Source organism: Theropithecus gelada, chromosome 16 (assembly GCF_003255815.1).
Source record: "Theropithecus gelada isolate Dixy chromosome 16, Tgel_1.0, whole genome shotgun sequence".
Taxonomy (NCBI): domain Eukaryota; kingdom Metazoa; phylum Chordata; class Mammalia; order Primates; family Cercopithecidae; genus Theropithecus; species Theropithecus gelada.
The window spans coordinates 75904967-75925577 of record NC_037684.1 but is presented as its reverse complement, the minus strand read 5'-3'; the positions used below and the strand labels follow the sequence as shown (position 1 = coordinate 75925577).

At 52.6% G+C, this 20611-nt stretch overlaps 1 protein-coding gene across 4 annotated transcripts in view; it reads left to right on the top strand.

Moving 5' to 3' along the window:
• The window catches only part of MPRIP (myosin phosphatase Rho interacting protein), a 151154-nt gene that overhangs the window by 105896 nt on the left and 24647 nt on the right, over positions 1-20611 (top strand). For 3 of the 4 annotated variants that reach the window (XM_025361088.1, XM_025361089.1, XM_025361087.1), the window contains exons 12-15: positions 2453-2542; positions 7171-7280; positions 10932-11502; positions 13732-13848. In XM_025361088.1, the coding sequence (XP_025216873.1) occupies positions 2453-2542; positions 7171-7280; positions 10932-11502; positions 13732-13848 (888 nt within the window). Of the gene's footprint in view, positions 1-2452; positions 2543-7170; positions 7281-10931; positions 11503-13731; positions 13849-16605; positions 20413-20611 lie in introns of all 4 variants that reach the window. The other variant, XM_025361086.1, reaches the window with a different exon arrangement.

Below are 20611 nucleotides of genomic sequence, written 5' to 3'. Positions count from 1 at the left end.
TGTGATCTATAGACCTCTGGGGGTCCCTGAGGCCCTTTCAGGAGAGCAGTGATGGTTAAAATAATTTATAATATTAAGATATCATTGACTTTTTTTTTGCATGTGGCCATCTGCACTGATGGTGCAAAAGCAACGGGAGGTAAAGCCACTAGTACTTGGCACAGCCCCAGCTGCAACAGCAGGCTGGACCAGTGGTCACTGGCTTCTTCACTGCCATACATTTTAAATAAATAATGGTTTTAAAATAAATAAAGGTCCTTGAAGGAGCAGCAGAAGTTACTAATTTTATGAAGCCGCAATCTTTAAATGCCCATCTTTTTAATATTCTGTGATTTGAAATGGAAAGTAAGCATCACCTGGCTGCATACCAGAGTATGCAGGCTTTCTCGTGGAAAGGACTCGTGATTGTTTGAGTTGCCAGCTGAACTAGCAGCTTCTTTGTGGAGCACCATGTTTACTTGAAAAACAACTAGTAGGCAAAACTGTAGTCATTCATTTTGTGTGTTTGGCATATATTTTCATGAAAATGAACCAAGTTAGCTCATTCCTCTAAGGAAAACAACTGACAGAGTTTGTTGCTGGTGATATAATTTGAGCTTCTAACCAAAAATTAGAACTTGGGAAAGTTTGTATTCACCATCGTGAACTTCTGTTTACTTACACTCTCCTGATGAAATAGGTGGTGGTATTAGCAAAGGCGATATTTTGATCTTGCATAATGAAATGTGTAGACAATTGGAAGCTATGCATAACTTAATATTTTCCATGTGACCAATACCACATGTTACAAAAGCATGCATGGGCATGCATGGGTTTTAATGTAACACAGAACAGAGAGTTCATTGGCAGAAACTCAGATACCACATTGCAGTTAACCTTTAAGAGCCTACTAGTCAAAGAACAGCCACAACTACTTGAAAAAGCTATTAAAATACTTCCTTTATTGTCTGGTGAAGGGCATTTAAAGATTGAGGCTTCATAAAATTAGTAACTTCTGCTGCTCCTTCACCTTCTTACAGTGGCTCACGCCTGTAATCCCAGCAGTTTGGAGGCCGAGGCAGGCGGATCACCTGAGGTCAGGTGTTTGAGACCAGCCTAGCCAACATGGTGAAACCCTGTCTCTACTAAAAATACAAAAATTAGCCAGGCATGGTGGTGGTCATCTGTAGTCCCAGCTACTTGGGAGACTGAGGCAAGAGAATCCCTTGAACCCAGGAGGCAGAGGTTGCAGTGAGCCGAAATCATGTCACTGCACTTCAGCCTGAGTGACAGAGCAAGACCCCATCTCAAAAAAGAAAAAACCTTCCTGTATTGAACAGATGGAATTAAGAAATAAGAATCCAGCTGTCCTTTCTGAAGACCGTTGTTAGAGAGATTTGCAAAAGTTCAAAGCCGTGTGACTCTTATCACTGATTAATCAAATTTTTACTTTAAAATGAGTTTATGTTATCCTCAAATGAACAAATATATTTGAATTTTTCATTTCTATTAGTATATTTTTTCATATGTATTTAAATACATATTTTATATATTTAAATACATTAAATATATACATTTGAGTCTAGGATTTCGAGGCTGCCGTGAGCCATGAGTGTGCCACTACACTCCAGCCTGGACAGCAGAGTGAGACCCTGTCTTGGGGGAAAAAAAAAGAAATGGGGGCAGATGTGGCAGTCCAGAGGATATAAAAAATACATTAAAATACATTAAATACATTAAATATATAAAATATGCATTTTATATATTTAAATACATTAAAATATATTTAAATATTTTTAATTTAAGAATAGTAAAATATTTACATTTTAATTCTAACATGGTAAATACCATCAATAGATGAAATCCACGTAACAGAAACTCTTCTAGGGTCCCCAGTTTTTAAGAGTGTGAAAGGATTTCAACAGCAGCATGTTTGAGGACCACTGGTGTGGACTATCTTTGGCTAGATATAGGGACAAATGGTGGTGTGGTTGCACCCAGGGAGGGGCCTGGGTCATACAGTAGTAGGATAGACAGTATCCTCACTTGTCAATGTGTATACTATTAAAAATAAGGGGCCGGGCGCGGTGGCTCAAGCCTGTAATCCCAGCACTTTGGGAGGCCGAGACGGGCGGATCACAAGGTCAGGAGATCGAGACCATCCTGGTTAACACGGTGAAACCCCGTCTCTACTAAAAAAATACAAAAAACTAGCCGGGCGAGGTGGCAGGCGCCTGTAGTCCCAGCTACTCGGGAGGCTGAGCCAGGAGAATGGTGTAAACCCGGGAGGCGGAGCTTGCAGTGAGCTGAGATCTGGCCACTGCACTCCAGCCTGGGCGACAGAGCTAGACTCCGTCTCAAAAAAAAAAAAAAAAAAAAATGTCAGTGTAGGAAATCACTTACGGAAATTTGCTCACCTAGGCGTTGATTCTGCTTCCTAAAAATCTCAAGACATTCTCATTTCTCTCTGCAGGCAGCCGACTTGGATGGGGAAATTGACTTGTCTACATGTTACGATGTCACGGAGTATCCAGTTCAGAGAAACTATGGCTTCCAGATCCATGTGAGCCCAGGGATGAAAGTGGGGCCACAGGCTTGACAGGCAGGGACACGTGTCAGAGTGCCTGATATCTGGGCTGGGGGCATTTCTGGACAGGCCTGATGCAGTGTGTGTGGTCAGCACTTAGTGTTTCCCACTACCCTTGACACCTCTGTCCTGTGGCACCTGACCCTCTTCCCCAATTCGTGATCTGAACAGTACATTAGATGTTAGTATCTTTTTTCTGAAGACTGCTTAAAGATTCTTTGTTTCTGAAGGTTCTTTTTTCCTTTTGTTTTTTGTAATGCTAGAGTTGGGGCAGTTGGAAGGATGTAGGGTATGGGGAATAAGAATGAAAGTGTCAGTCAATTATTTACATCGGTTTTTTACTCACTTATTCATGTGGTTGTTCATTCATTTACTTACAAGGCTATTTTTTCCCAAAATCTTGTGAGGTACTCAGATGAACAAGGCATTGCCCTGTTCTCAAGACACAAAATGGTTCTCATTGGCTGTTTCTTCAAAACTATGTGGATTAAGGGCTGCCTGCAGTCAGCCAGACTCCAGGTTAAGGGCACAATCCTCCGGACTGCCACATCTGCCCCATTTCTTTTTTTTTCCCCCCAAGACAGGGTCTCACTCTGCTGTCCAGGCTGGAGTGTAGTGGCACACTCATGGCTCACTGCAGCCTCAAAATCCTAGACTCAAACGATCCTCCTACCTCAGCCTCCAGAGTAACTGGGACTACAGGCGCATGCCACCATGCCCAGCTAATATTTATTATTGTTATTTGTTTTTTGGAGAGACAGGGTTTCACCATGTTGCCCAGGCTGGTTTTGAACCACTGGGCTCCAGCGATCCACTTGCGTTGGCTTCTCAAAGTACTGGGATTATAGGCATGAATCGCTATGCCCAGTCCTGCCCCCACTTCTGACACCAGTTGTGAGTCTGGAGGTTTCCAGAACCACCTTCAGTTTCGAAAATTCACTAGAATGACTCACAGAATTCAGGAAAATAGTATCTTTACAATGAGTTTTATTGTAGAAAAAGTATACAAGTCAGAACCAGCCAAAGGAGAGCCATGTGGAGTAGAATCTGGGACTGGGGGAGTCGCAGATGCCAAAAGTTTCTGCATCCTTGGGGACACGGTGTCCTCTTAGCCCTGATGTGGGGCAGCATGCAGAGCATTGCCAGGAAGCCCACCTGAGCCCTGGTGTTGAGCTTTAGGAGGCTCTGTAGCTGCTGTGGTTGATGGAGTTATTGTCCTCATGGTTGAACTCCTAAAGCCCTTCCTGCCATGGTCGGCTACTTTCACATGGCCCAAACCCCAACCCTCTGATTTAATGGGTTTCCTCTGATTTCCTGCTTCTGGCCAGGCCAGCCTCCACCCTGAGTTGTCTTGTCAGCATGAAGTGTTAGGTGGGGTCCCAGGGGACCACCATGAGTAATAAAGACTCTAGTCATCTAGGAAATTCCAAGGTTTGGAAGTTCCCTACCAGGAGCCAGGACAGAAGCCAGGCCTCTCTTTGGGTAAAGTTAGTTCGTCACTTGCAAGAGCTTTAAGATGGGTGGAGAGTGTGATGAGTAGAGAGCTGCCCCCATGGGGCTGGACCCTGGCCCTGGGACTTGGTTTCTCACAGAAGGCTAGACTCTGATGGGCTCACCTGTAGCAGGGTCATACCTTCACATTTTGGGGCCCAGAAATTCAATTGTATTGCTGTTTTGAGAGTTGATCCAGTATTTGGGGCTGACTCAGATTGACCCAACTTAGGGGAGACTGAAGTATAGACCCAAAGGCCAGTGTGTTCATTTACTAAGAAAATCCTGGCTGCCAGCCCACTGGGCTGCTGGCTGTGGCTTCCTGCATGCCGGCATCTGCGAAAGGAGCTGAGTCACAGTTGGAGGCTGCACTGACAGCCTGGCACCAGGGCTAGGTGTGAGTTGCCTGCTCTTAGTGGCCTGCACTGCCCAAGTTTCGAGGCTCCTCTGTCCTCAGCCCCTGTGGGAGGGGTAGTCAGGCATAGTGCCTGGTGAGCCTCCTCTCCTGCCATCCACCTCACATCTTCATGAGCAGCTTCCTCCAGGCAGGGCACACCTGAAGTCTGAGAACTCACCCCACTCTCCTAGTGACAAATGAGGGCACCAACCAATCTCACCCACTGATCAACCCCTCCTCACTTCACCCTGGTAGGGCTTATCCTGATGACTTTCTGTGAACCCCAACTACTGAGAGTTCTAAGGAATGAGGAGGTCCTTCCAGTGTGGAGAAGGCTTCCTGGGGGAGGCTTCCTGGAGGAGAATCCCTCAAGGCTCAGCAGGAGGGCTGAGTGTGAAAACATGTCCCAGACTGGACTCCAGACCTGGTGGCACAGAGAGCACAGAGCCAGTCTGCGGCTAGAGTGCTGGGTGGAGGGTCTGGTTGGCACTGGTCCAGTTTTTGTGGAGCGCACTGAAGGGTGTTAGAAGATGCCAGACAGTTGTGCGTTCATGATACATGTCTGGCAGGATATGCAGGTCCATTAGAAAGGAGCCAAACAGGCTGGCACAGTAAGGCTGGGCAAGAAAGGTAAGAGCGGCACCCGGGAGTAAGAGTTGAGGGCAGGGCCAGGACCCAGGGCATGGCAAGGCCCCGCCCGCTTAGAAGCCAGCAGAAGGCCGGGCGCGGTGGCTCAAGCCTGTAATCCCAGCACTTTGGGAGGCCGAGACGGGCGGATCACGAGGTCAGGAGATCGAGACCATCCTGGCAAACACGGTGAAACCCCGTCTCTACTAAAAAATACAAAAAACTAGCCGGGCGAGGCGGCGGGCGCCTGTAGTCCCAGCTACTCGGGAGGCTGAGGCAGGAGAATGGCGTAAACCCGGGAGGCGGAGCTTGCAGTGAGCTGAGATCCGGCCACTGCACTCCAGCCCGGGCGACAGAGCCAGACTCCGTCTCAAAAAAAAAAAAAAAAAAGAAGCCAGCAGAAGAGCTGATGTCACAAAAGCAGGGGGATCCCCTGGAATTCCGGCTGTGATCCATTTGAGGCATGATGGGCTCTCAGAGAACATTAGGTAGCTGCTGGGTAAGAAAATTCAGCTGGAGAAAACGGCTCTATGTGGAGCACTGAAGCCACACTCCAGCAACGCCCTCACATGGGGGTGCAGAAGGTGGGGCCCCCAACTCAGCTCATGTGGACGTGAGAACTGATGAAGGAGGACCGAGCTGAGCAGTGGCGGTGTCTTGATCAGGCATGTGGAGGGGCAGGTCAGCTCCCTCCCAGGTGTGCTTTGTGACACATCAGGCTGGCGCGTGATCTCCTGTTTTGACTTCTGGCCAGGCCACTAGTGCCCATCTGAAAACCATCCTCATGATTGCATCCTGCCATCAGCTTCACTACTGACCTGGCTGCTGAGTCTGCTTGTGAGCAGCTCTCAGTTCAGGACTGCAGTCCTCGCTTCTATTGGGCAGGTGCCTGTAAGTGCAGAAGCAGGCCTCCAGCTCCATGCAGGCCACTGGCCCTCCCCTTTCTGAAGGTACCCAGGCAGGTCTGCTCAGGGGCGCAGCAGTCATGTCCCAGAGCCATGTGCTCTTTGCTTCTTTGTCCTACCTGCTGCCCCGTTCCCCACCCAAAACAGGCTCCTCCTCTGCTGCCTTGGACAAGCACCTAGGACAAGCCCTAGACTCCACCTCATCCAAGCAGGAGTCTAGGGCTTGTCCTAGGTGCTCCCCAACCCAGCCAACCAGACACTGTCCATACCCCTTTTGTTACTTCTGAGCTGCCCTATCCCCTGCCATCACCTTAATTCTCATCACTTGGACAGCTGCAGTAACCACCCAGCAGGTATCCCTGCCTTTTCTCAGTGTCACTAACAAGACCCTGATACCCCTTGTTCTTAACCACTCCCCAGGCCCCATCATGCCATGTGCCTGTGTGGATTCAGACTGCAGGTGCCACTCCCCACACCCAAGAAGCACGTCCTTCCCCATTCCCCACCTCCACTGCTGCTCAGCACTTGCTGATTCTGCCCTTCCCCCAAGGCTGGGAACTCCTTAAAGAGGGGTGCAGTGGCTGGGCACAGTGGCTCACGCCTGTAATCCCAGCACTTTGGGAGGCCGAGGCGGGTGGATCACCAGGTCAGGAGATCGAGACCATCGTGGCTCCACTAAAAATTACAAAAAATTAGCTGAGCGTGGTGGTGGGCACCTGTAGTCCCAGTACTTGGGAGGCTGAGGCAGGAGAATGGCGTGAACCCAGGAGGCGGAGCTTGCAGTGAGCTGAGATCGCGCCACTACACTCTAGCCTGGGCGACAGAGCAAGACTCTGTCTCCAAAAAAAAAAGAGAGAGAGGGGTGCAGCATCCTCCTCTATCTGAATGGGCAGGCTGCTGGTGCGTAGTGGGTGCTTGGTAACTGTGAGCTGACCTTACTGAGAGAAGATACCGGAGTTACCATTGCCACAGATGCACGTCCCTCCCACGGCTTTGCCGTCTCCTGCTCTCCAGCTCCCTCTTGTCCCAGTAGTGGGCACATGTGGCGCTCCTAGAAGGGTCACTCAGTCACAGGCTTTCTCCCTGTGGGACTTTGTACCCAGTGCAAGAAGCTTCTTTGGAGATGGAGGGCAGCAGGTACCCTAGGGGACAGTCACTGATGGTGCTTCATCTTTTCTCTGTAGACAAAGGAGGGCGAGTTTACCCTATCGGCCATGACGTCCGGGATTCGGCGGAACTGGATCCAGACCATCATGAAACACGTGCACCCGACCACTGCCCCGGATGTGACGAGGTAGGATGGTGAAGATGCCAGGGAGCCCCTTGTGCATCCTGTGGGTGCCACTCTCTCCAGGGCAGTATCAGACTCGATCTGAAGTCTGAGACCTGAGCTCAGTGCATCCCAGTCTGCTGCTCCTTCCTTCCTGTGTCCTTCTGTTGCTCAAGTTCCTGTCCCAAGCACATCAGAACAAACATTTCTGGTTCTTTTCCTCTTTTAAGCCCAGGCGTTTTCATCTTGCGGGTAGTGTGTATGCTGGTCATTAGAACTGGGCTTTGGTGGAGAATCTTCCATCTGTGTCAGCAGGCACCTGGCCAGACCAGCCTGAGCCCCACAGTCGGTGCTCTCAGGCCTTGAGCTCTGCTGGCATGAGGATGGCCCTGTGTGCAGCATCCATAGGCCACCCAGCACTTCTTTGCCTTGGCCACCTTCTCACCTCACTCCTACGTCTATTTGATTTCTGTGCAGCCAAGTTGAAAAACTCTCTCCTGTGTTAGCATTCTGTGGTTCATGCGCCTCAGATTTTGCTTTGGGCTTTCTTCCTCCTGCCCTGAAGGTTAAAGACCTAGCTCTCATTTTAAAAGAAAATGGAGAATCAGAAGACTCAGATGTCTCCAAAAAAAAAAGCAGGGAAGATTCCAGAGTGGGGGCTGGTCCTTTGAGGGCCAGAACTCTGCTGTCCCCACCTCAAGGCTTCAGAGCCTCCATGCATCTGAGCACCTCTGGTGCCATTTCTCAGGTCATGTGATGTAGATTACATCTCAAATGTATTTCTTGTGCTGTGGGTTAGGCTGCTTGGGTATGGCAGTGTCACAGCAGGGGCTGTCCTTGGAAGCTTTGACCTAAAGGCATGTTCTTTTTTTTTGAGATGGAGTCTTGTTCTGTCACCCAGTCTGGAGTGTAGTAATGTGATCTCGGCTCACTGCAACCTCCACCTCCTGGGTTCAAGCAATTCTCCTGCCTCAGCCTCCCAAGTAGCTGGAATTACGGGCGCCCACCACCATGCCCGGCTAAGTTTTGTGTTTTTAGTAGAGACGGAATTTCATCATGTTGGCCAGGCTGGTCTTGAACTTGTGACCTCGGGTGATCCACTCGCCTTGGCCTCCCAAAGTGCTGGAATTACAGGCATGAGCCACCGTGGCTGGCCTAAAGACACATTCTGTATCCAAACCTTTGCCTTCTTCCTGCCGACTCCATACCTCTTTGCCTAATTGATTATTTTCTTTTTAGTCCTCTTTTCTGTGTCTGTCATTTGTTCAAGACTTGATTTATTAAACAAACACTGTCTAGTAAGGCCAAGAGGCCGTGGCCAGGACAGGTTGCCCTCTGTCTCTCAGGATCCTGTTCAGAGAGCTGGCTTGTTGGTTAGGGACAGGTCCTCTGCATGCACAGCCAGTAGGAGGCACCCAGGGCTGCCGCAGGCTTCCCCCCGCCCTCCAGTGGCCACATCCTGTGGTGGCCTCAGCTACTGCCTCCATGGTTCTCCCATCAGGAGCAGACATCCAAGCTGGGCAAGCTAAGAACTCTTTTCCAAGCACCTTTAGGAAGCCCCCAGAGCAAAGTGAGAAAGGCCCCAGCTTCTTTGCCCAGGCTGTTGGCAGCAAACAGAGCTTATCACAGGGGTCCAGGATGGGGAGTGGTGGGCATGCATGTGGGTGGCTGGCCTGAGGTCCTCTGCTGCCCCTCTTCCCCGCCAGGCCTGGGCTCGGTGCTGTAGATGGGCCATCCTGGCTGGAAGAAGTCAGCTTTGGGATGTCGCAGGGCAGGTATCAGGAATGCACCTGTGCACATGCCTGTGCCTGCACACGGCTCAGGAGAGGTGCCTCCACACTTGAGTGCCTGCTTGCCTGTATGCAGGGGCTTTGGGCCCAGGGAAATGAATGAGGAGACAAGGGTTTTGCTCTCCTATGAAAGCTGACCTGGCAGTTGGCCTCCTAATAACTACTTCATAATCTAGCATATCTGTGTAGTCTGGTAGAGTGCTCACCCTCTACCAGTTTGTTTTCAGCGTTTCTTCTTCCTCTGTGTAGGCTTTTATTATTTGAGGAAAAATGTGAGTTTTTTAGTGCTGCCAGGCAAAATCACAAGGAGGCATGAAAACAGAAACTGCAGTTTCAGAAGCTGCTGTCCTCATCCTGCTCTCGTCGCCTTCTTGAAATGTGGGAGTGGGGAAGTTGCAGGGCGCTTCCTGCCTTTAGTGCTGGAGGAGCCTTGTGGGGAGGTTTCTCCTGGGGAGTGCGGCCGGTTCTGGTGTGGCTGTGACTTTGGCGGCTGTCAGGGCCCGGCTGGGGGCCTCCGTGCACAACCTGCCCTGTGTGTCATCCTGACACTCTCCATGGCCAGAGATCTGCCCTGTGTCATTTTCCTCCAGATGTTAGCGTACTCTTACAGTGGACACCTGCAGATCCCCCTACTCTGAAGCACTTTGCCTCTCACCCCATTGCTGCCTGGACAGGTGACCCTTGCTCCAGGTGGTGATGGCAGCCATTTCCTCTTTTTGTTGGTTCTCTCTTTAAAGACTCCTTTCCTTTTGGACCTGATTGAAACACATGTGCTCCCTGGAGCTCCTCCTTGGGCCCTCACTGTTCCCAGGTGGGCTTGCAACTGGCTTCTGAGGGCCTGGGTGAGATTAAGGGCCACTCAGTCAGCCTCGGACCAGCTGGCAGTCTCTAGGGCCTATCCCTAGAGTCTACAAACCTCTGTCTCAGACACTCCAAGCCTCCTTGACAAATTGCCATCGCAATGTCCCTGTTCCTCCGCTGCTGCAGACGAGGCCTCCCCAGGAATCTCTGCTTCTAGCAGATGGGGACTAGGCATGGTGGATTCCTTCGGCAGACCTGGCTTTGCCATGAGCACGACCTGTGCAGCTTATGTCCCGTTGCTGGCTGCTGCTTGCCTCCTCAAGGTGGCGGGTAACCAGCAGCTGGATTGGGCTTTTAAAACATAGATTTAGGCCGGGCACAGTGGCTCATGCCTGTAATCCCAACACTTTGGAAAGCCAAGGCGGGCAGATCGCCTGAGGTCGGGAGTTTGAGACCAGCCTGGCCAGCATGGAGAAACTCCGTTTCTACTAAAAATATAAAATTAGCCAGGCATGGTGGCACATGCCTGAAATCCCGGCTACTCGGGAGGCTGAGGCAGGAGAATCGCTTGAACCCAGGAGTCAGAGGTTGTGGTGAGCCTAGATCGTGCCATTGCACTCCAGCCTGGGCAACAAGAGTGAAACTCCATCTCAAAAAAAAACAAAAAAACAAAAAAAACTGATCGTGTTACCTGCTTATTAAAAGGTAAGCCCTTCTAGAGAAGTGCTAGTTTTCCCTCATTTTGTTACCACTGTCTAGTCCAGGGATGCACAGAGGCAAGGCCTCACCAGGCGAGTACAGTGGCTGTGCCCAGGTGCAGCCTGATGCAGTTCTTGGCCCTGAGCAAGGCAGGGCTGGCCCGTCCTGCCTGTGAGGCTGTGGGAGTCCTGGGACTCCCCTGGTTCCATACCCTGGCAAAGGGGCCACCCCAGTGAGCCCCTCACAGCACCTCTTCAGGGATTAGGATAGAAAAGGATGTGGTGCCCACAGGGGCTGGGTCGTGGCTCAGCATTGCCAGCTTCTGCCTGGCAGGCCACACCAGAGTCGCCCCTGACAGTCTTATGTCCATCCTCCTGCTCCACAGCTCGTTGCCAGAGGAAAAAAACAAGAGCAGCTCCTCTTTTGAGACATGCCCGAGGCCTACTGAGAAGCAAGAGGCAGAGCCGGGGGAGCCGGACCCTGAGCAGAAGAGGAGCCGCGCACGGGAGCGGAGGCGAGAGGGCCGCTCCAAGACCTTTGACTGGGCTGAGTTCCGTCCCATCCAGCAGGCCCTGGCTCAGGAGCGGGTGGGTGGCGCAGGGCCCACTGACACCCATGAGCCCCTGCGCCCTGAGGTGGAGCCTGGGGAGCTGGAGCGGGAGCGTGCACGGAGGCGGGAGGAGCGCCGCAAGCGCTTTGGGATGCTCGACGCCACAGACGGGCCAGGCACTGAGGATGTAGCCCTGCGCATGGAGGTGGACCGGAGCCCAGGGCTGCCTGTGAGTGACCTCAAGACGCATAACGTCCATGTGGAGATCGAGCAGCGGTGGCATCAGGTGGAGACCACGCCTCTCCGGGAAGAGAAGCAGGTGCCCATCGCTCCCGTCCACCTGTCTTCTGAAGATGGGGGTGACCGGCTCTCCACACACGAGCTGACCTCTCTGCTGGAGAAGGAGGTAATAGCCTGGGGCCAGATCCTCCCCCTGCTCCCAGCAGCCTTTCCAGAGAATCAGCTGTAAGCTGTGGTCTTAGGGGTTCATCTACACAGTCCTAACCTCGAGGGACTTGCAGACCCCTAGGGGAGACAGACGCACAGATGAGTCCTCATAGTTGAGGCAGACCTGAGAGCTGTGGGAGCGTGCCAGTGCGTGCAGGACAGGGAAGGGGGCCTTCCAGGCACAGTGGAATTCCTCCCATGGTGCGGGCCACTGCCATTGAGAGGCAGGCGGCATTGCAGGTCCCCAGTGGTTTCCTCGCTCTGACTCCCGATGGCAGGAGGGGCGTGAGCAAGGTGAGGCTTTTGCGTTAGGCAGCCCTGGCTTGGACAGGTCAAAGCTGGAGGCAGAGATCAACCCCAGGCGCTCTTACAGTGGCTTGGGGATGGCTGATCAGATCTAAAGCCAGGGGCATCCAGCAGGAGATGACAGCTGGGTCCCAGGTCATGAGGATGTGAAGCAGAAGGCAGTGGTGAGGTGGGGTAGGCCGTGGATGAAGGCTGCCCTGTGACTGTCACTCCTCCATGAGGCCCTCAGTGCACCTGGGTACAGAGATGAACAAGCCGGCCCCCAAACTATAAAGTAAGATGTTATTTCATTGAAATGTATCCAGAAATGCAGTCTGCAGAACTACAGCGGTGGATTTACATGTCTGGACAGGGAGTCTCGTAACCAGGGACGTATAGCATTACGGTTTTTGTGGAACTCCCTGTTTCACTCTCAATTTAGGGACAGTTTTCAACACTGTGTTTCAAATATGTTCTGTTACGTAAGTAGTTTGTTAAAGATTTGCCACTTGGGTATGCCTTATGCTTCTGATCTTTTTTGTATTTTATTAACTGTATGAGGCTGAGTTATCACCAGCACTAATACTTGTACTTTTTCATTTTCCTCATCCATTAACAAATAACAAAGGCAAGATGAAATAAAGTAACAGTTGAAACTCACATTACTTCAAGCTACCAAAATGGACCAGCCAGCAGGTGACACACTGGTTCAACAATCTGAGGGGGTCAGTCTTCACTGTTTGAAAGTCAGGGGTCAGCTGGGGGTGGTGGCTCATGCCTGTAATCCTGGTACTTTGGGAGGCTGAGGTGGGTGAATCACGAGGTCAGGAGATCAAGACCATCCTGGCCAACATGGTGAAACCCTGTCTCTACTAAAAATACAAAAATTAGCTGGGCGTGGTGGCAGGCACCTGTAGTCCCAGCTACTTGGAAGGCTGAGGCAGGAGAATCACTTGAACCCAGGAGGCAGAGGTTGCAGTGACCTGAGATCGTGCCGACACACTCCAGCCTGGCGACAGAGCGAGAGTCCGTCTCAAAAAAATAAAGGAGGTCTCCCCGCCTCTCACAGCACAGCCTAGCAACAAACTGGGCGGCACTGGCGTGACTGCCCACTACACACATAGCTCCACTCAGCACGAGCTCTGGAAGCAGGATGGGTAGCCCTGCACACAGCCAGGCATCAGGAGGCACCTGGGAGGTGTGTGGGGAAGAGGTGGACGGATGAATGAGTAGCTGAAGCTGTTGAAAGCAAGAAGAGTATAAAATAGCTTACTCATGGGTGTCCACACCTTGTTTGAGAGAACTGTGGGAACCGTTTTTGCAAACAGAACTTTGTGGAATCCATCATGTAAAACTGGTCAAACGGAGTGGTTTCTGTTGAGACTATTGTGGGCCCTGGAGTGAGGCCTGCTTGAGGCCACCACTCGCAGTGGTCCATGTAGAGCCTAACCTTGCCTGTGTGACCAGCTGAGGACACTCAAAAGGACCCCATGGGGTGGTCTTCCTCTAGATGCAGATGCAAAACCCTTGTTCCCCAGTGGACACAGCCCCCTTCTCAGCAATGAACACCCCCTATGGGCCTTGGTGCCTGTATAGGGCGTGCACATTGGAACCTTGAGCAGGTGTGGGAATTATGTGGACACCCAGGGCTGCCTGGAGTAAGAAGGATAAGGTAGTTCCTTGGTCCCCAGAGGGTACCAAGTCTGTCATTGTTACTGATGGCTTGCATTGGAACCTTCACTTCCAAATGCTGCTGGTAAAGGCCATATCAGCACATTTGCTGAGATGTGGAGACTCCAAAACTCTTGGGCCATATGGAAGACCAGTGAAAGAGTCTGTGCTGGGCAGCTGCTTTGTTTATCGTTGTCATTTTGCATAAAAGTGTATGTCTTTTTGCCAACAGCTGGAGCAGAGCCAGAGGGAGGCCTCAGACCTTCTGGAGCAGAACCGGCTCCTGCAGGACCAGCTGAGGGTGGCCCTGGGCCGGGAGCAGAGCGCCCGTGAGGGCTACGTGCTGCAGGTAGGGTGGAGGGGCTGCTGTGGCCCATGGTGCGCTCAGGAGCTTCAGTGTGAAGGGTTCATGCTCAGGCAGGCTAGGAGTGTGCAAAACTTGGCTCAGCAGGGGCCGCCTCCTGGGAGCTCACACCCCTGGGCTCTTCTGCCACAGGACTGGACTCTCAATGTGCTGGGGCCCGGGGGGGTGGTGTTTTTCCCTCCTGGTATGACATTTTGGGGAATCTCCTTGAAACCTCTATATCTAAGGACTTTTTTTGTTAATAAAATCATTGTGGTGCCCTTTCCCTTTGACTCTGAAAGTAGCCAATGTACATTTATTATGAATACCATACATTTGCATGTGATTTCTCATAGTTTTCACTATAGTAATATTGGGCCTGTTGTACAGAATGAAGACATTGAATCACACAGCAAGTCCGGTCCCTGCTTACAACCAACAGCAAGTCAGTGACAAAGCTAGCACTGGACCCCATTCCCATCTGTGTTTATACCACATCTGCAGGCAGACCTGGGGCTCTTACCACTACTAGTCCAACCCTGGGATACCTCCTCTGAGATCCTGTACCACAGAGCCCTGGTATAGGGGTGTCACAAGGCTGGAGCTAACCTGGTCCAAGGGCAGGCCTGTGTCTGCTGACTTTCTTGCAGCGTGCCAGGCCCTGTGCCAAGTATCGGGCATGAAACAGATATACTCCTGTCCCCATTGAGCAGTAGGGGAGATTGTGATAGGAAGATTGATACATAAATACTGCAGGAGAAGTGAAATGGGGTACGAGAACAGGGAGCCTGAGTTCTCAGCAATGGCTGAGGGTATAACATTAGAATCAGGGTCCTCGGTTCAAGACTTGGCCCTGCTACTGACCCCCAAAGCAAGTGCATGTGTCCCCTCCTCTACGGCGGCAGCCTACTGCCTGTGTAGACTTAGACCCAGGGATCCCTGAGGGCCCTTCCAGCTCTTAGACCCCGAGTCTCTGTCATGTATTGAGTGTCTACATTTCCAGACCGTAGTGCGCTGACCTTGGTCTGAGTCGTCTCAGGCAGCAGGTGAAACGGGCACTCGGCTGGCCTCTGACCATAGTCTGCCTCTTTGCAGACTCTCTGCAGTTTCTTCTCATGCGTGCTCCTTGGGCCTTCTGTTCCTCTCTGCCCCACGTTCCCTAGACTTTCCTCTCCAGCCTCTTCCACCATAGTCATTGCCATGCCCAGTTCAGACCTGGTGACGGTGGGCCTCCCCGCCAAGGTCATTTGCACTTGCCCTCCAGGTTTGAGGAGCATCTTTTTAATTCTTGATTGGGCCTCAACCTGTAAGAATTGACTGCAAATCAGGTGGTAAAGATACAAGTTCAGCATGCCAAATTCGAAAATCTGAAATGCTCCAAAATCCAAAACTGAACGCTGACATTATGCTCAAAGGAAGCGTTTACTGGAGCATTTCAGGTTTTGGATTTTTGGATTGGGGATGCTCAACCAGTAAGTAGAATGCAAATATTTTAAAATCCGAAATAGTTCTTATCCCAAGTATTTTGGATAAGGGATACTCAGCTTGTACTAGCAGTGGACGTTGCACATTGCTAACCTAGGAACCTGCCTCTTTGTCTAACTTGGATAATTGCATGAGCCTACACTGAAGCCCCTGTTGGTCAGCACTGGGCAAAGCTGGTCTTTAATACCTTTTCCCTAAGTCTAATAACCTGTGACTTTTCACCACCCTTTATGCTTTGGAAATGCTTTTAATCACGACTCAGAATGCACAGGGGGTCTGTGGGGTTAAGGGTCAGGAGCCAGCTGCTGGGGTGGGTGCTACACTAACTGCTGGGAGGAGCTTGCATGGTTTGGACATTGAGCGTGAAGTGTAACTTGAACTTAACATAACTGAGTGTCACATCTGTGGCTTCCCCGGCCAGCAGACCGAGAGGGAGCCACAGGCAGGCCAGATTCTTAGGCTGGGCTCAACTCACTCTTGTTTGTGTTGTTTTTCCCTACATTAATGAGTTCTGTCTCTGCATGCCTTTCAGTGTGGGGAGTTTTGTTTCATTTACGTTGTGTTTTGTTTTTGCATGCTTCACTTTTTCTCATTTTGAACTCCACAAAGGTTTGTTTGTTTTGTTGATTATTGTATTTTACTCCATGGTTTCCGTTCCCCCCGCGTTTTGTCTTCTTACAGGTAGAGATTAGTTCTTCCTGTTACTCTAGAGGACTGACTACACTTTCCACAGGAAAATGTTTGGATGTCACCTTGCTGACATCTCCCGAGCGTTACCTTCCTTCCTTCTCCTCCTGTCTTAGAAGGAAGTGGCATCATTTACCTACACCTTACGTCCTGCGCTTGTTTAGGATTTGTTGTCAAGACTGCATACTTTTTGTTTTGTGAAACAACAGCTGCAGGTGCTCTGCTCCTCCCGCCTGTCCCTCTTCCTGGCGCTCTCTTGTCCTTTAGTCTTTGTTTTGCTTCTCAGTGTGTTCCATTATTCAGTTTTGTTTGGTTTATTTCTCCTAGAAGCTATTTGGTTAAAGCTGTTTTCTGATGTTATTGTCCATGTTTTCTGTTTACCTGGAAGCAGCTACTTACTAAAAAAAAAAGAAAAAAAAAGAAAAAAGATAATTTGTTGGATTTTTTTAATGGGAAAAAAGATAAAGTTGTGCAAAGGATAAAAGCCAAAGCCATCAAGGAGCTTTCTGTGGTTGTTCCTGGCCAGAGGTGTGACACTCAGAACTGGGAGGCCCGAGTGTTACTAACCAGTATTTAATCGGTTTTTTTAAGACTGAAGTGGCCGCCTCCCCATCGGGTGCCTGGCAGAGGCTCCATAGAGTCAACCAAGACCTTCAAAGTGAGCTTGAAGCCCAGTGCCAGCGCCAGGAGCTGATTACACACCAGATTCAGACCCTGAAGCGTAGCTATGGGGAGGCCAAGGACACGATCCGGCACCACGAGGCTGAGATCCGGAGCCTCCAGGCACGGCTCAGCAATGCAGCCGCTGAGCTAGCCATCAAGGAGCAGGCGCTGGCCAAGCTCAAGGGCGACCTGAAGCGGGAGCAGGGCCGGGTCCGCGAGCAGCTGGAGGAGCGGCAACACAGCGAGGCAGCGCTGAGCAGCCAGCTGAGGGCTAGCGAGCAGAAGCTTAAGAGTGCTGAGGCCCTGCTCCTGGAGAAGACACAGGAGCTACGGGGCCTGGAGACACAGCAGGCGCTGCAGCGGGACCGGCAAAAGGAGGTCCAGAGGCTGCAGGAGCGCATTGCTGACCTCAGCCAGCAACTGGGCGCCAGTGAGCAGGCCCAGCGGCTGATGGAGGAGAAGCTGCAGAGAAACTACGAGCTGTTGCTGGAGAGCTGTGAGAAGGAGAAGCAGGCATTGCTGCAGAACCTGAAGGAGGTGGAAGACAAGGCCAGCGCCTATGAGGACCAGCTGCAGGGCCAGGCACAGCAGGTGGAGACCCTGCAGAAGGAGAAGCTGAGTGCCACTTTCGAGGGCAGTGAGCAGGTGCACCAGCTGGAGGAGCAGCTGGAGGCGCGAGAGGCCAGTGTGCGCAGGCTCGCAGAGCACGTGCAGAGCCTCTGCGATGAGCGGGACCTCCTTAGGCAGCGGTTCCAGGAGCTGACAGAGCGTGTGGCCACATCCGATGGGGATGTGGCTGAGCTCCGGGAAAAGCTGAGGAGAAGAGAGGCTGACAACCAGAGCCTGGAGCACTCCTACCAGAGGGTCTCCAGCCAGCTGCAGAGCATGCACACTCTGCTGAGAGAGAAGGAGGAAGAGCTGGAGCGCATTAAGGAAGCACATGAGAAGGTTCTGGAGAAGAAGGAGCAGGACCTCAATGAGGCTTTGGTTAAAATGGTTGCCTTGGGGAGCAGCTTAGAGGAAACAGAAATTAAGCTCCAGGCAAAAGAAGAGATTTTAAGGAAATTTGCAAGTGAGCCTCCAAAGGACATGGAAGAGCCACAGAGTACCCCTGAAGAGACAGAAAGGGATGGCACTTTGCTCCCAGGCCAACCAGTCCAAGTCACTAGGGCCCCTCTGGGCCTCCCACACACAAGGCTCGAGGATGAGGACGAGGACCTGGGGGCTTCTCCGGGGGAGGAATACGGTGACGGCAGCCCCAGTAGGGAAGAGAGCATGGTGCCCCCAAAGTCAGTGGAAGTTCTTGACAGGGAGGGCCATCAGCAGGGCACAGCCAAACTCGACCAGGGGGCACCTGGTGTTAAAAGGCAAAGAATCCGGTTCTCTACAATCCAGTGCCAAAGATACATTCACCCCGAAGGGTCCGAGAAGACCTGGACCAGCAGCACATCTTCCGACACCAGCCAGGACCGGTCACCCTCAGAAGAAAGCATGTCCTCAGAGCCTGCACCCAGTGTACTGCCTGCACCTGGCGACTCTGACACGTACCTCTCTATCATCCACTCCCTGGAGACCAAGCTCTACGTCACAGAGGAAAAGCTCAAAGACGTGACCGTGAGGCTGGAGAGCCAGCAGGGTCAGAGCCGTGAGGCACTGCTCGCACTGCACCATCAGTGGGCAGGCACCGAGGCCCAGCTGCGTGAGCAGCTCCGTGCCAGCCTGCTCCAGGTTGGTGCGCTGGCCTCCCAGCTGGAGCAGGAGAGGCAGGAGAGGGCCAGGAGGGTTGAAGGGCATGTTGGAGAGCTTGGGGACTTCCAGGTCAAGAACAGTCAGGCCCTGATGTGCCTGGAAAATTGCCGAGAACAACTGAGATCTCTGCCTAGGGCCAGCCAGGAGGATGAGCAGGACGCACGTGCAGCCTCCCTGGCCAGTGTGGAGAGTGCGCTAGTCAGCGCCATCCAAGCCCTACGGCACTGGCCGGCCCCAGCCGTTGGCGGGGCCCATGCACAACTGGAGACAGGTGGCACCGAGGAGAACGGGAAGCCTGCCTCCCTGCAGCAGTGCCCCCAGCCTGAGCTGACAGAGCAGGAGCGGGTGAGGCTTCTTTCTGACCAGATTGCTCTGGAGGCCTCGCTGATCAGCCAGATAGCAGACTCCCTGAAGAACACGACATCAGATGTCTCCAGAATGCTCCATGAGATTTCTTGGTCAGGACAGCCACTGATGGAATCTGCTGGGGCCCCCGTAGACACCTGGGCCCAGAAAGTGCTGGTGGACGGTGAGTTCTGGAGCCAGGTTGAGTCTCTGAGGAAGCACTTGGGGACGCTGGGAGGAGAGGCAGTCGGTGCCTCAGGAGACGGGCAGCAGAGCATCCCACAGGGCCTGGCCCCCATCCTGGCCAATGCCACGTGGGTCAGGGCAGAGCTCAGCTTTGCCACACAGTCAGTGAGGGAGTCATTCCACCGCAGGCTGCAGAGCATCCAGGAGACCCTGCGGGGCACCCAGACAGCCCTGCGGCAGCACAAGTGCCTGCTGGGGGAAATCTTGGGAGCCTACCAAACCCCAGACTTTGAGAGAGTGATGCAGCAGGTCTTGGAAGCTCTCAGGCTTCCAGCGGGCCATGAAGATGGTGTGCAGCTGTCCTGGGACCTGAGACCCTTAGGAGAAGTCCTGGGCCGAGACTCAGACGGCTCTCAGGAGCCCTTCCATGTGTCTGACCAGAGCCCTGGGGCCTTTGTTGCTATTCAGGAGGAGCTTGCCCAGCAGCTGAAGGAAAAGGCCAGCCTCTTAGGGGAGATAGCTGCTGCCTTACCATCTCTGCCACCTGTGGAATCGCTGAGAGATTGCCAGAAGCTTCTCCAGGCATCACAGAGTCTCTCGTATAGCACTTGTTTTGGAGGCCTCGGTCAGTATTCTTCATTGTTGGTTCAGGATGCCATCATCCAGGCCCAGGTGTGCTATGCGGCCTGCAGAATCCGGCTGGAATATGAGAAGGAGCTCCAGCTCTGCAAGGAGTCCTGGCAGACCCGGGAGTCCTCCTGCTCAGAGCAGGCACAGGCAGCCCAGGCCCTGAGGGAGGAGTACGAGGAGCTTCTCCGCAAGCAGAAGAGCGAGTACCTGGATGTGATCGCCATCGTTGAAAGGGAGAATGCAGAGCTCAAGGCCAAGGCTGCCCAGCTAGACCATCAGCAGCAGTGTCTGGAGGATGCGGAGAGCAAGCACAGCATGAGCATGTTCACCCTGCGGGGCAGGTATGAGGAGGAGATCCGGTGCGTGGTGGAGCAGCTGACCAGGACTGAGAGCACACTGCAGGCTGAGCGCAGCCGGGTCCTGAGCCAGCTGGATGCCTCGGTCAGAGATAGGCAGGACATGGAGAGGCATCATGGCGAGCAGATACAGACCCTGGAGGACAGGTTCCAGCTCAAGGTCCGGGAGCTGCAGACAATCCATGAGGAGGAGCTGAGGACCCTGCAGGAGCACTACTCGCAGAGCCTGAGGTGCCTTCAGGACACCCTCTGCCTCCACCAGGGGCCGCACCCCAAGGCCCTGCCGGCCCCTGCCGCCGACTGGCAGGCCACCCAGGGAGAGGCTGACTCCATGACTGGGCTGAGAGAGCGCATCCAGGAGCTGGAGGCCCAGATGGACGTCATGCGGGAGGAGCTGGGACACAAGGACCTGGAGGGCGACGCGGCCACACTGCGTGAGAAGTACCAGAGGGACTTGGAGAGCCTTAAGGTCTTAACGCCCCATTCAGTTTGCAAAGCAGATCCTCCTTGATAACGGGGTGGGTGTGGGGATGTCTGGCTCAGCTACTGTGCAAGCAGAATTGAGGGGATGTGCTGCTGTCCCTCTGCTTGCTGACCGTGCTGTGGTCTCAGCAGGGCCTGGGCCGTGGGCTTAGCCTCTTGTTCAGCATCCCCCGGCGTCCTCCACC